This window comes from Crocodylus porosus, unplaced genomic scaffold, assembly GCF_001723895.1.
Source record: "Crocodylus porosus isolate Cpor-Errol unplaced genomic scaffold, CroPor_comp1, whole genome shotgun sequence".
Classification (NCBI taxonomy): domain Eukaryota; kingdom Metazoa; phylum Chordata; order Crocodylia; family Crocodylidae; genus Crocodylus; species Crocodylus porosus.
The window spans coordinates 200,587,406-200,600,602 of NW_017728886.1; the positions used below are offsets into that span (position 1 = coordinate 200,587,406).

Here is a 13,197-nt window from a genome sequence, read left to right on the forward strand (position 1 = left end):
ACATATATACATATAGCAGTAAACAGGTGACACTAGGCTTTAACAGTGGCCCCAGCAGTGACATAAGCAGCAGGTTAAGGTACAGAGAATAGGATATCCTACTAGACAAATGAAGGAAGCAGTGGACCAGTGGGTAGGAAAGATGGGATAACCCTACAGGAGGGAGTTGAACGAACCTCAAGTGAGATAAAGGATTTGTTGCCATACTTGAGCTGTAGTCCAATACAGCTGTGATGAAAGCTTATAGAGGGGAACGAAGCTTCACCCAACACCAGACTGAAGTCTAGTTAAGTTAGGTACACCTTTTCCACTGCAGATGAGACCATTCTTGCCTAGAGACTCTCACTGAGAGCTGTCCAATACATGTGTTCTGAACCACAGAGCGAGTAAGCAGGAGACAGTCAGGGAGCACCAGAAATGATCCACCAACCTGGAAACCAAAGCTTCTGGAGATAAACTTTGGGTCCAAAAATTATCTTTGAAATCATGTCTGTGGTCAGTCCAAGAGAGCAGGTAGAACCATGAACTTTTTCAGAAAGAAGGGAAGTTCACTAGATACAACCTCTATATGACCTGTGTTCTTCAAGCTCTTAGCACAGAAGAGGTGAGTGGCCTCATTAAAGGAGTCTAGCAGTCTTACATCCTGGGATTAGAGATCCAGGAGGAAAACCTAGATCATGGTCTCATGTTTCTTCCTAGCTTACGAGGCATACAAGTTACAAAGGGAGCATTTCCCAAGAATGAGATTCTTCAAGGCAATAAAATTCAGTTCACTGAAAAATAATTCAATTGCCCATCCAAGGTAAAGCACTGTTGCAAAATGAATATAGAGTAAATCCTGGAGGCCTGGAAGTTATGATGGCATGTGAAGATGGGGAAAAATATGTTTGTCACAGAAAAGGTGGCTTCACCAATACGGTGCAGATGAGAGGAAAAAATAAGGAGGAAGAAAGGAAAAATAAGAAGGGAGAGTAACATTGAAATGGCAAGGGAAAACCTAACAAGGGAAAAAGAACAAAAATAAGAATATACTTGGGGAGTACATAAGGTGAAATGAAATAAAACTATGGTTGGATGCAAAGACAGATAATTGAGAGGAAGAATTATTTATCTCAAGCCAAGTCAGTTGAGAGAAACTGAGATGCAAGAAGTGCATGCTGTACTGGTGCTGATACTGCTTAAGACAGTCTGAGGTTAAACACTTGAAGTGTATGCACATCCACAGTGAGATTACACATAGAAGAACACAACCCAACCTCTACTGAGATGCACCCTGGCATTCCTACATCCATTTAAAAGAATCTTTAACAGTATGTAGTTAATGCCATGTTTAATAGCTTGATTAAGACGGATAGAAATTTTATCCTGTATTTTTGTGCAAGAATCCTTCATACACGCAAAGAACCAAATCTTTATTTATTTATTTATTACAGAATAAAAAGTGTAGACCACTGGCTCCCAATCTGTGGTACATGTAGACAGCAAACCACCTGTCAGTAGTATACATTAACAGATTATTATAATTACTTTATATGACAAAAAATTGCTGGTTGCACTGAAGGTTATATTGTTTTAAATTGGGGTGCACAATCTGTCAGATGTTGATGGTAGCTACAGCAAGAGTTGCATTTAAAGTTTCATTGAGATTTACACTACAGCCTCATACCTAACTGAAAATTTTTTATGGCACAGCTTTCCACAATTAGTCCAAGGAATTAACTTTATAAAACACTTAACTACTCTTGATTGCATTGATTCAGGAATGAAAAAGACTTTGCACGTACCTGGAATATGCACTTACCCAAACGTAATGTAAGCAGACAATGTATGCTCAGTTAATATACACCCATTTAATAATTATTAAATAGCCTGTTAGAAAAATGGATGCAGAAAATTAAATATATAAGAATGTTGTGCTCCACTGTGGTCTGACACTTACCACACTCACCTGGTTTGAGATCTAACGCAGCAAGAGATTCTGAATGCAAGAAATACAATGTTGGACTAACAGTAAACAACACATAGTTGTCATGGCGTTCATCCAAGATTATGAGAACCAAATCGCCAACCTGAAAACTGGATAAAAAGAATAACTTTATCTGCAAATTTTATACAAATAATGATTACAAAAAACAACCTCATATTTTACAAATGTATTTAACATTGTTCAGCAAGTTTAAATTAAGGTAGTTGCAGTGATATAGAGCAGCATATGCTGTACAACACTATATAATGCCAGTTAATTTGAATTTAATATTGTGTTATGGCATTATACGTTACTTATTCTTTTTAAAAATGCATTTTTTGCTTGTTCCAGTCCTCAGAAGTTGCACTTTTTCTGCAAAAGGTAGTATGTATAGTGTAAACTGTGGGTACACACACAAAGAAAAACCCAAAAAAACCCAAAAAGGGGTACTCATCTTTCAAAGTTCTACAAGGTACATGTCCTAAGCATAAAAACCAACTACTGGAAAACAAACTGTTCTCATTATTGTAGCAATACTTTTGACATTACTATTGGTAATATTTTCATAGCTTCTGGGTAAGAATTCATACCAGAATAAAATCTAACACCAACTCTTAAACTTTGAATTAGTTTTTTACTTCAGTGTAAACAAAAATGTTACTGATTTAAAATGAGTGTCTATTTGTGAAAAGTAGAAAAACAAAGAAAACTGAAGTAATAACAACATTTTTTCTTGTATTGTTCTAATTGCTAGAGATACTTTGGAACAAAAATTAGATGGTATTGTAGTTTTTAAAATCTGTCAAGCACTACATATACTAATGTAATATGTTAAACTGAGATTTAATTCTAGCTTTACATTAAAAAACAGGTATCATTTCACTGGGCACCGACAGATATGAACTCCCCTCTCCACCCCACAGAAAACCTAGCCATGAAGCAGCAGTGTGTTACTTTAACCAAGCTCTGCAGTATCTGTATAGATCAGGTGCTTCAGACAAGCTTTTTGGCACTTTTAACTAAAGATGATTCAATTAGCTATTAGATACAAGCACCAAAAAAGGCCCACTAAATGCTCATGTCTACAGACGTGGGGAAAGTCAGGTGCAACTAAGGCGCTGCCTCTTCTGGGCATGTGTTAGGCTTGGCATGTTAGTGCACTGACTTTAAAGTGCCACTTTTTCCCACATCTGCAAGAAGCCATTGTGCCTAGCTCAATGTATATATATGCAGTTCTGTTGAACAGTGCTTAAAGTGAACACATGCATTTAGCTGGATCAGGGGGCCTAAAAGTGGCTGTATATTTAACTGACCTTTCTAAAGACCAGCAGCGAAACACATGCATTTGTCCATACAATAAAGTGCTTGCTAATCTCAAATTTTTCCTTCCTGCCTGCCTGTCCCCTCTCTACCTTCCCTCCCCCCACCAGTTATACCATGAGACAAAGAACAAACAGTTCCTGGGCAAAGTTTTAGTATCCATTTCAGAAGGTATTTTTCTTTTCAGAACCACTTTCCCAAGCAACAAATGCATCTTAGAATGTCTTAACCAGCAAGTGAAGATCTCATGCCATGAGAACATGCTAACAGTCATTTCACTGGCAACACATTCTCTCACTCCAAAAGATTATTCAAGAGGGACCAAACTGCATAGTGAAAGCAAGAAGGATTCCGCATACAGTATTCTTTTCTGAAGAGGCATATAGAATTTTTAAAATAATTCTTCAGAAAAATCAGGCTCTTATTTCCAGAAGCTTAATATTTGGACTCGGCTTAACTCGTATTTATTCTATTTTTTTGAACCGTGGTAATTATATATTTATACAAGGAACATGTTAAATATCCATCCAACAAATTCCAACAAAGCAGTCAAAAAAATTCTTACTAGAAAGAATGATTAAATGCACCTCTCTCTTAGGATCATATATGGATTTATTCATTTATCACAGCTAGTAATAACTAGTTAAATTCATCCCCTACCACTTTCAAATCGCACAGAATAGTTTCTCCCCTTCATTCCCTCAGAAATGTTTTTGTCTGGCACAATCATGGTCTTACAAATGTATTGTTTTTTTCAGTAGTCAAGCAAGGGAACTCTGTGCACTGATCTCACTGAAAAGGTTATCTTTTGAATAGAAAAAAAAACTACAGAACTAAACCCAGAAAAAGTGATAATATATTGTTATGAATTTTTTGAAGAAACAAAATTGTACCTTGGTTGCACAACAGGATCTACACTCTTGGCAAACGTACACAGATTTGTGGACATATTTTAAAGTAGTACTAGTATATTGGAATAATTCCAATAGGTCACGTCATTGAAATCTTTCATGCTTGGTCCTACCTACCACATAGAAAAAGTACGTACATGGCACTAACAGCTAAATCCTTCTTACAGATCATCAGACAAGCTTTGAAAATCTAGGTCACTTCTGATTTTTTTTAAATGCGCTGGCATACAGGAAACCCTGGCTTTTCGCAGATTTGTGATTTCGAACATTCACGGTGCAAATATTCAAAACCACGCTCTCTCCATAGCGTCTAGTGTTACAGCAGCGGCGGCATCTGCGGGAGCTCTGTGCCTGCTGCCGCTGGGCTTCTGCTGCCACCAGCACGTGCCATCCATGAATGCAGACATTCATGAATGTATTCGCAGATTTCCCCATTCACGGGGAACACATTTCTAGAATGTATACCCTGTGAATGGTGAGGATCTTCTGTATTTAATAACTTTCACAGCATCAAGTGACAATGCTCAAACTGCTTTCAGTAAATAGAGGTGTAGTCTATACATATATTTCACTGTTGGTAGCTGCTCATCCAGTATGTTCAAACCAAAGGTTTGTCTAGTCTAGTCAGCACGGTCTACAGGGGCACTATGTTCCCTTCATGTCCTCATTTCCAGCCAAGGGGCAAAATTGCCATGCTTACTTATTGGCTTCTTTCCCACCTCAAAGACCATGGTGTATAGATTATGAAGTACTGGAGATGGGGGAAGATGAGGAAACATATATGTAGCCTAACATCTTGAAAAACATTAGTTATCAGATGAATAAGTAACTTTTTAATTTCTTCAAGTGATAATTTGTATACCTCTTCTGCTGTCAGCAACTCCCAAGTTGCTTTTTTCCAATTGGAGGGGATGCTAGGCATCTAAGTAGACAGTGATTCAGCAGAGACCTGTGAAATTTGGCATCACCTCTTGAAACCTGCACAAGCGTATACTGCTTGAGGAATATTTTCTCAACTCTCATTGACTACTCAAATGTCTAAAGCTGGTAGACTTACGAAAGCTGTGGAAAGTGGAGTGTGCTCTTACTGGATGAGCTAATGTTTTCATAAGTGGCCATTTCCAAACCACACTGATGTAGGTGGACTGATCGAAATAGATATCTAAGTCAAGATTCACTTTAAATCCTCTCGACAGAAACCATAGAGAATCTTGAGAATTTTCTGAAGTTTCTAGTTTTGTAAAAAATAATACAATGAAGACATACATTACAATGAGGGTAAAAGGAATAGTGTCTGTTCCTTTTTTCCTTCATGAAGAAAAAAGGATTACAGTTATGAATATATGACATTAAACTGGAATTATTTTAAGAAGAAATCTCTGGTATGTTTTCATGAGAGCATTATCCTTTTGAATAAATTCTGCACTCAAAATATAAAGTTCATTCACTTTTGTAAATCATTCCCAAGAGAAATTCTTTTCACAGACAGATAAAGGAAGGGTGCCCAGGCCTATAGGCTCAAAGCGAACATCAGTTAGTTTGGAAAGAGCTAAATTTAAAACCATAAAGGGGAATTTTCCTAGCAGAAATATTGTGATCAAATATACCAACACAGGAAATAATCTGGTTTGTTTAGGATAAAACAAACAGGACAAAATGGTCTGTAGTTTGGAAAGTAATGGAGTGACATAACAAGCGCATCCCCTAGAGGCAACAGCTTGAGTCCATGCTGCTGTAACAGCAGCAGCACCAGACTGCAGAGCTGGAATAGGTAAGTTTCCATTCCCCCTCCCTTTCTTTCTCCAGCATAACTTCTCCTGTATGAAGCCCTGCATCATAGGAAGCCCTCTTTGGACAAGCAGAATGAGGGATCATTTTCACGTCTGCAGAGTCCATATGTTCATGATTTTATGTCCAAGAAATAATGATGTTCAGGAGAATGGAATAGTATAAAAATTACGTTGAAATACCCAACTAAATTTATCATTATGGAAAAAAACCAGGATGTGAATTAATCCAGATTAGGGTGATGAATTGATACAGAGGATTTAAAAATATATTTATAGCCTTAGGGAATCCAACCTAGTTTTATAAATGGAAGCTGAAAACTTGATGGTAACTTAAAATTAAAAAACCCTATGAATTCCATAAAGATTTATCAATGAGGAAATTCATGCTGGTGTCAGATACCAACTACATCCTAAAATGATGACAAAGAATGACTACGGATTATCTCCAGGTACTGTACCTATATACTTATTATTGAAGATACATGATTTATGTAAGTATATGAAATTTTGAGAACATAAATATACTTACTCTCTGATAGCTATTTTTTCAGAATGTCTTGAAGAAACAGATGACATGCTTTGGGACATCTAGGAAAAACAAAATAAACTACTAAAATATTGACCAAGTATGATACAATGTATATTGCAAAAGAAGTTGCATGTGAGCTGAGTCATCTATTAAATCAAAACAACAAATAGTAAAGACATGTAGCACTCCTACTAGCTTTTTGGCCATTTTTTCTTATTCGGGATAATTTCCTTCCTCTAGTACCTTATTTTTGTCAGTTTAAAATATCAAATTTTTGGGAGAGGGAAGGACTCATTTATGGAGTTATTAGAATATAAAAGGCAAGAAAAACTACAAAATGGCAATTCTTTGCATCATCATAAAATTATATCCACAAACATTTACAAGCTAAAAATATAGGAAAAGAAAATTTGATACACACACACACAAAGAGCAAAGTACTCATCAGGCGTAAGAAAACTCCTGCAGAAGTTTAAGCAGCAACTACTTTTATACTAACAACACTAGTAGAGTATGAAGGATGCAGAGAAGAGAAAGGAAGAAGAGAGAAGGTCAAAGTTAAAAAAATTAATGTTGAACAAAGCTCATATAGAATTTTAAAAATGATCATGATAATTTTGGAATGCATCATGATATTAGTGGGAAACAACCTAATGCATTGTACTGGATGCAACATAGATCATGGTCCTCAACCAAGGTACAATGGCACTTTGGGTGCTATGATATCCATTCAAGGGTGCCATGGCACTTGGCCCTTGTGCAAGGAAGTGCTTGCTTCTCCCCTCCCTAGCTCCCATGCCAGTCCTGTGGAGAAGGTACTCCCACAGCTGTTCCTGTGGGGGCTCCTGCTTCTTGTGCCATGCCTCAGTTCCCAAGCAGCTTCTGCACTGGCCACCCTCACACTTCAAGCAGTATGCATTGATGTGGCAAGCGGGAGACCTAGTGTTGCACTTTTCAGGCTGACTGATAACCCTACTCCTTCCATGCTCCCAGGGCTGGCATGAATACATTTTGAGTTTGTTGCAGAGGCAGAGAAAGCAAACCTGAAGCCCCAGAATGAGAATACAACTGGGACTTCAACTGACCAAAAACTCAGTGGAGTATGAGTCTTTAAAACACTTCCAGGAAGGATTTTGCACAGAGGTTTAAGAGTCTCCTTTCTCAGTAAGTACATTTAAGGTATAGGCTTCCCTCATTTTATACTGTTCATGCATTCCTGGAAAACGGGGCATAACTTGAATTTGCATAAAGGGAACCCACTTTACAATGCAACGAATAGGGATACATTCCAAGACCTCGACTGTACTGACCCCGAGACCCATTTCTACCATGTTTACAAGGTAATTTTGGTACTCAACAACAGCAGACAGTACACACAAGCACAGGGTGGTGGTGAACGTTACCATAATAGGAATGGTAACTACAGAAACACGGGTTGCAAACAAGCGAGGAGCACAGATCCACACAGGAGACTATATTTTGGTGTGCATGACTCCCACAATACACTGCACAGAGCAGCTGATTGCAGGCTTTCACCACACTGATTCCACAAGAGTGAATTTATCTTGCATATAATGAATTTTTGGTATAAAGAAGGTCATCACATAAGAGTGAATTCTCACATACAGAACCCACATAAAGCAAGGGAAACCTGTAGTATACAAAGTTTCTGGGTCCCTCTATGGATTTTTTACATGTCTCCTGACGGGTTAAACTGTAAACATGAATGACAGTGGAACTCTGGGAAACCATGTACTAAAGGTCCAGGGGGAAGGAAGACGGTGACTTGGAAAAGCATTGGGTTTTGAACTGCTTTTGAGGCATAAGGCATAAATACCCTGCATTGTAGGGTCCCACTTCTGAGAAGGTGAACAAAATAGCACATAGAATCCAGCAGGGATCTCAGACATTCTCCAGACACTACTCAAGACTGTGGGTTTAGGACCCCATGAGATCCAAAGTAAGAAAAGAGTGACCACGTATGGGACATCACCCAACCACAATGAAGAGATATACATAAACTATATTTATAAATCAACCTATATCTGTGACAAATACTGACAGACAATTCTGGTCTGGAGAAAGGGCAAAAGCAGGAAAATCTTCATCTGATACCATTACATCACAGATATTCAGCCAAAAGGTATTTGGAAATTCTAGATTTTAAAGTCTTTTTTCCACAGATGTCTTCAGTTTTGGATCTCAGATCTAGACTAGTAATTCCCAAATGGTGTGCTGCACTATGTGAGGAGCTAAGTGCTTGCTATTCCCCACTGCTGTGGTCCATGATCATTTTTGCTTCCCAGAGAGTCTATTCTCCTTTCAAATTTTCTGATAAGCTATACAAATCAGGCTCCTTAATTTTCTCACTTTAAGGTGTTTGCTCCAGCCCCTGAATCATCTTTGTGATTTCTTATCCCCATCTCCAATTCTTTAAACATTTTTACTAGGTGTATGCAGAATTCCAGCATTAGTCTCCCAAAGCTGCAGAGATAAAAGTCATAGGTGCTTGTATAAGTGATGAAAATTGCCCATTTTTGTGGTTTAACTGCGTGTCACTGTACACCTGCCTCCCCCACCCCTGGATTTAAAAGGACCTTGGTACATTGCAAACCAAATCACATTCACATATAGATAGCTTAGTTTGCAACATAGTTATTTGTAACACTGCAGCGTTTTAACAGCTTGCTCCCACCACTGTAAGAGAGGCAGGCTGAAGACCCTCACTTCTTTCTTCTTTCCCCCCCATGCCAATGGAGCCTGTCTGTGTGAGCTGCCAGCATGCTGAGGGCCCCTGAGTTGCAGGGGGGGCAGGGAAGGGGCTAGTCCTTCCCTCTGCAGTGGCAGCACCCCTTGGGGCCTGCTCGGGGGAGCCGTACCTGGCTGCTAGTGGGCTGAGTGTGGCCCCAACTTGGAGGCAGCACCCGCCACGTCCAACTCTTCCCCGAGCCCACCTGCTGGAAGCCCATCAGGCTCAGGGAAGAGCTGAATCCAGCAAGGTGCTGCCTCCAAGATGGGATAGCCTCTGGACCACTAGCATTGTATCTGGGTGGTCTTGGGGGGTGCTGCCACCATGGAGGGAAGAACCAACCCCCCACTGCCACAGCTCAGGGGCTGCTCAGGCAGGCTCCACTGGGGGTCAGGGGAGTGGAGGAAGCAGCGAATTGTGAATCACCACAATTAAAAACTCACCATTTCAATTTTGGGGACTAAACCCCTGTTACATGTACAAGTGCCCCATCTCACTAATTCCTACTCGCTGTTCTCCTGTTTACGCATTCAAGCCTCAAGTAGCCCTTTTTCTACAGTATGGCACTGAACTCAGGTTCATCTGCTTGCTAATAGAAACACTAGAACCTTTTCAGAGAACTTGCTTTCCAAGGCACAGAACATAATTTTGTTGGCCTGGCCAGCATCCATTGTTTCTAGACAGCCGATTTCAGATTTGTCTACATCAAAAACATACAGTTTGAACAGGCATGTTCCTTAACAACCTGCTTTAAGTGATCCAGACTGCTCTGTACTATTCCTTGTATTTATTTACGATTTTACCAAATTCTATATAATCTTCAAATATTATCAAAGTGACTTTATATTTAATTCTGATCTCCAACGCAACTCTTTAAAGTGAGGCCTACTTCCTGGCCCTGCAGAACCTGAGAAGAAATCCCTTCACAATTTGTCAAGGACAAATCATTGTCAGATACCAGCTGGTAACTGTCAGTTAGCCAATACTTAATCAATTTAAAGCATTTAATTAATACTACATAGTGCTGGTTTTAAAGAATGCTATGCAGTATACAAATCAAAATGTTTTCTAAAGATTAAGTGTATTTGATGCAGTTTTCTGTATGTACCAAACTTGTAATTGCAAAGAATCATCAGGAATATGCAACGAGTCAAACCTGTGGTGGTCAGACTAGACCATAAAACTATGCCAATCAGCAATAATTCTGTTCAATTGTTTAATTCTTCAGCTGAATCTGGCATAAGACTTTTGGACTACTTTGTAGTATTCCTTTAGATTTTTGGAATTTGTCTGAAGCCCCAATATTTGTTTCAAAAGTACATCACAGGGCAGAGATCTCATCAGCCAACTCTCACATTTTTTGTCTGCAAGCCACCTAGGCTAATGTTTAAAAACATTTATGCCCGTGTACATGTTGTCTAATATCCTCTTTAATTACTAATGGATTGGAAAGTATTCTGTCAGCCTCATGTGATAGACCATCATGCTTCTTTCCAAAACGAGAACAGAAACATTTATTGAATACATCTGCCTCCTGTGCATCATTATTAACAGCTTCACTATCTCCACCTAGTGACAGGTCCATATTATTGCTAGGATTCCTTTTGCTCCAATACACTTAAACCCCATACATGTACTCCTTCTTAGCCTTGACAGGCCCATATTTTCCCTCCTCATTTTTTACTTCTAATTTATAACTACTGTCTCTATTCCCACTTCTTCTACCTTTTGACTACATATCCATTTCCTTCACTTAGCCAAGGTATCCTCGAGACTTCCCAGTCTTGACTTTTTGGCCAATAAAGCTCTTAAAGAGTTCTCAGGTTCTATTCACCTGTTTCGTCCTGATAGTTTGCTCATACTTTTGTTTAGTTCTGAAAAATTAGCCTATTTGAATTTACTTATACCATATTTTACCTGCATGCTATATACACTTGGCTGAGACTCTTATTATTTTCTCATATTAAATGCAATTAGGTCTCAATCACTAGTGCCTAGATATGTTATCAATTCCAGTCTGGTGATTAAAGGGTTGTCTACACTGTCTCAGAAAAGTCGGTCCAAATAAGTTTGTAAAGTGTTTTATAGATAAGCTGCATCAAATGCTTGGGTGAGCTCACAGACTCAAAATTAGAATAGCTCTAATTCAGGTGAGCTTAATTCATACTATTCATTAATGTTTTAACTAATTTTAAGTCTACTATTTTTCTTTCTACATGTTTAGAGGCAGCTAATTCATTTAACTTCATTTTTTATGGTTTAATTCAGTAGTTTGTAACAAAACACCCCCTCTTCTAATTTCTTAGTTATCATATTGATTTATTATGCATTCAAGATCTTTTGGTTTTCAGTTATCATTGATGCTGAGACACTGGTCCATTAAACACAACCCTCCTCCCAGACTTTTTTTTCCCCTTATACCCTCCTTTCTGAACAAGTTTATAAAGCAGGATTTTATTATATCCATTCAAATCCTTTTCAGTAATACTAAATATATCAACTTCCTACTCATCAACAAGATCCATTTCTAGCCTGTTACGCACATTTTCTCAAATTTTTTTTGTTTCACATTTACAGTTTCAGATAAGAGATGTACAAACCCAACGTTCCTCACAATTTCCCTTGAACTGTTAGCTTAGCTTCTTTAACTAGTTTGTAACTAAGAAGATCAGCCCCCTGCTATGATTTGCAATCTCTCTCTTACTAAGAAATGATACAATGCTTCCAGGCACAAAATCTTAACTTTCATATACCTGCATCATTGGCATAGCCAATTGTTCAGTAACTACAGATTTTTTCCTTCTTTGTAAGACTGGAAAGGATTGCCGAGAATGTTACTTTGATTCCACTCCCCTTGGAATTCCCCAAGTTTCTTATAATTTATGTAGTTTCATGTAACAGTTGCTGGATCCAACATGCATAATTATGGAGATATGCAAGATGACTTTTTATTCCTATCCAGCCTTGCAAATACATCTCTTATTTCTCTTCCAAGGAGACAACGCAACTAGTTGACATCTCTGTTGCTAAATTTTGAAAACATCCAGGAACAGTTTAGGATACATTTTCACAGCATGTGCATTCAGACCATTAAAAACAATGACTTCTAAACAAGACAGTACAGAAAAGTTCCATATGTGCTCTTTTTAAAAGGAATAAATCCCGAAGTAAAGAATCAAACCTCAAAATAATAAATTTTTAAGTACTCAAACATACATGTTTAACCCCCTTGTTGATGTATAAAATTCAGTTATATATTTAGAATTTTCAAAAGGTGCTGAAAGGTTTGACGCTTCTGCTTTTGACATTCAGAGGAAACTGGCTACCTAAATCCCTATCTAAACATAGTATCTTGGGATGTGCAGTCCAGTGCTTATAAACGGAGACTCATCTAAAAATTAATGGAAACAATACCTGCAGTGATCAGGACATGCCTCAAAGCTTTCCGATTATTAATAATTAAAGTTCACTTAAGAACCATAAGGTTTTTTGGTTGAGTAATGTGTATTTGCTTTAGAGTTGAAGAACACAACAACCACAGAGCTACATTCAATAATACCAGCAGTGAAACAATTTAATCAGTGCAGTGGAGGGAACACCAAGGTGTGCAGTATAGGGAAGCGTACAAGTGGGGGGGCCGGCGGTGCTTGGCTTGCAGGGTGTGCCACCCCCACCACTTAGAAGTCAGACAGCCCTGTTTGAAGGCTTTCTTGGGTCCTATTACTCTGAGAAGAGGAGGGAATGAAAGGTATGCCAGAACAAAGATATAAAAACCCTGCCAATACAAAAACCCTGTGTGTCTGCTTCTTGGCTATTGAACGTACCTGGTGCCATTCAGCCTTTCCCAAATTCTTCTCCAATTCCCTTGCTTTTGGTGTAAGATGGGAAACTGCAATGACTAAATGGAACCGACACCCAGAGATTGATCGGGC

General features: G+C 38.5%; 1 protein-coding gene across 4 annotated transcripts in view; it reads right to left on the bottom strand.

Annotated features, from left to right (window-relative positions):
• RB1CC1 (RB1 inducible coiled-coil 1) overlaps positions 1 to 13,197 on the bottom strand; it is a 145,212-nt gene that overhangs the window by 6,214 nt on the left and 125,801 nt on the right. For 3 of the 4 annotated variants that reach the window (XM_019548012.1, XM_019548030.1, XM_019548034.1), the window contains 2 exons: positions 6,517 to 6,575; positions 1,940 to 2,076 (listed from right to left, as the gene is read on the bottom strand). In XM_019548012.1, coding sequence (XP_019403557.1) covers positions 1,940 to 2,076; positions 6,517 to 6,575 — 196 coding nt within the window. The remainder of the gene's footprint in view (positions 1 to 1,939; positions 2,077 to 6,516; positions 6,576 to 13,197) is intronic. The other variant, XM_019548020.1, reaches the window with a different exon arrangement.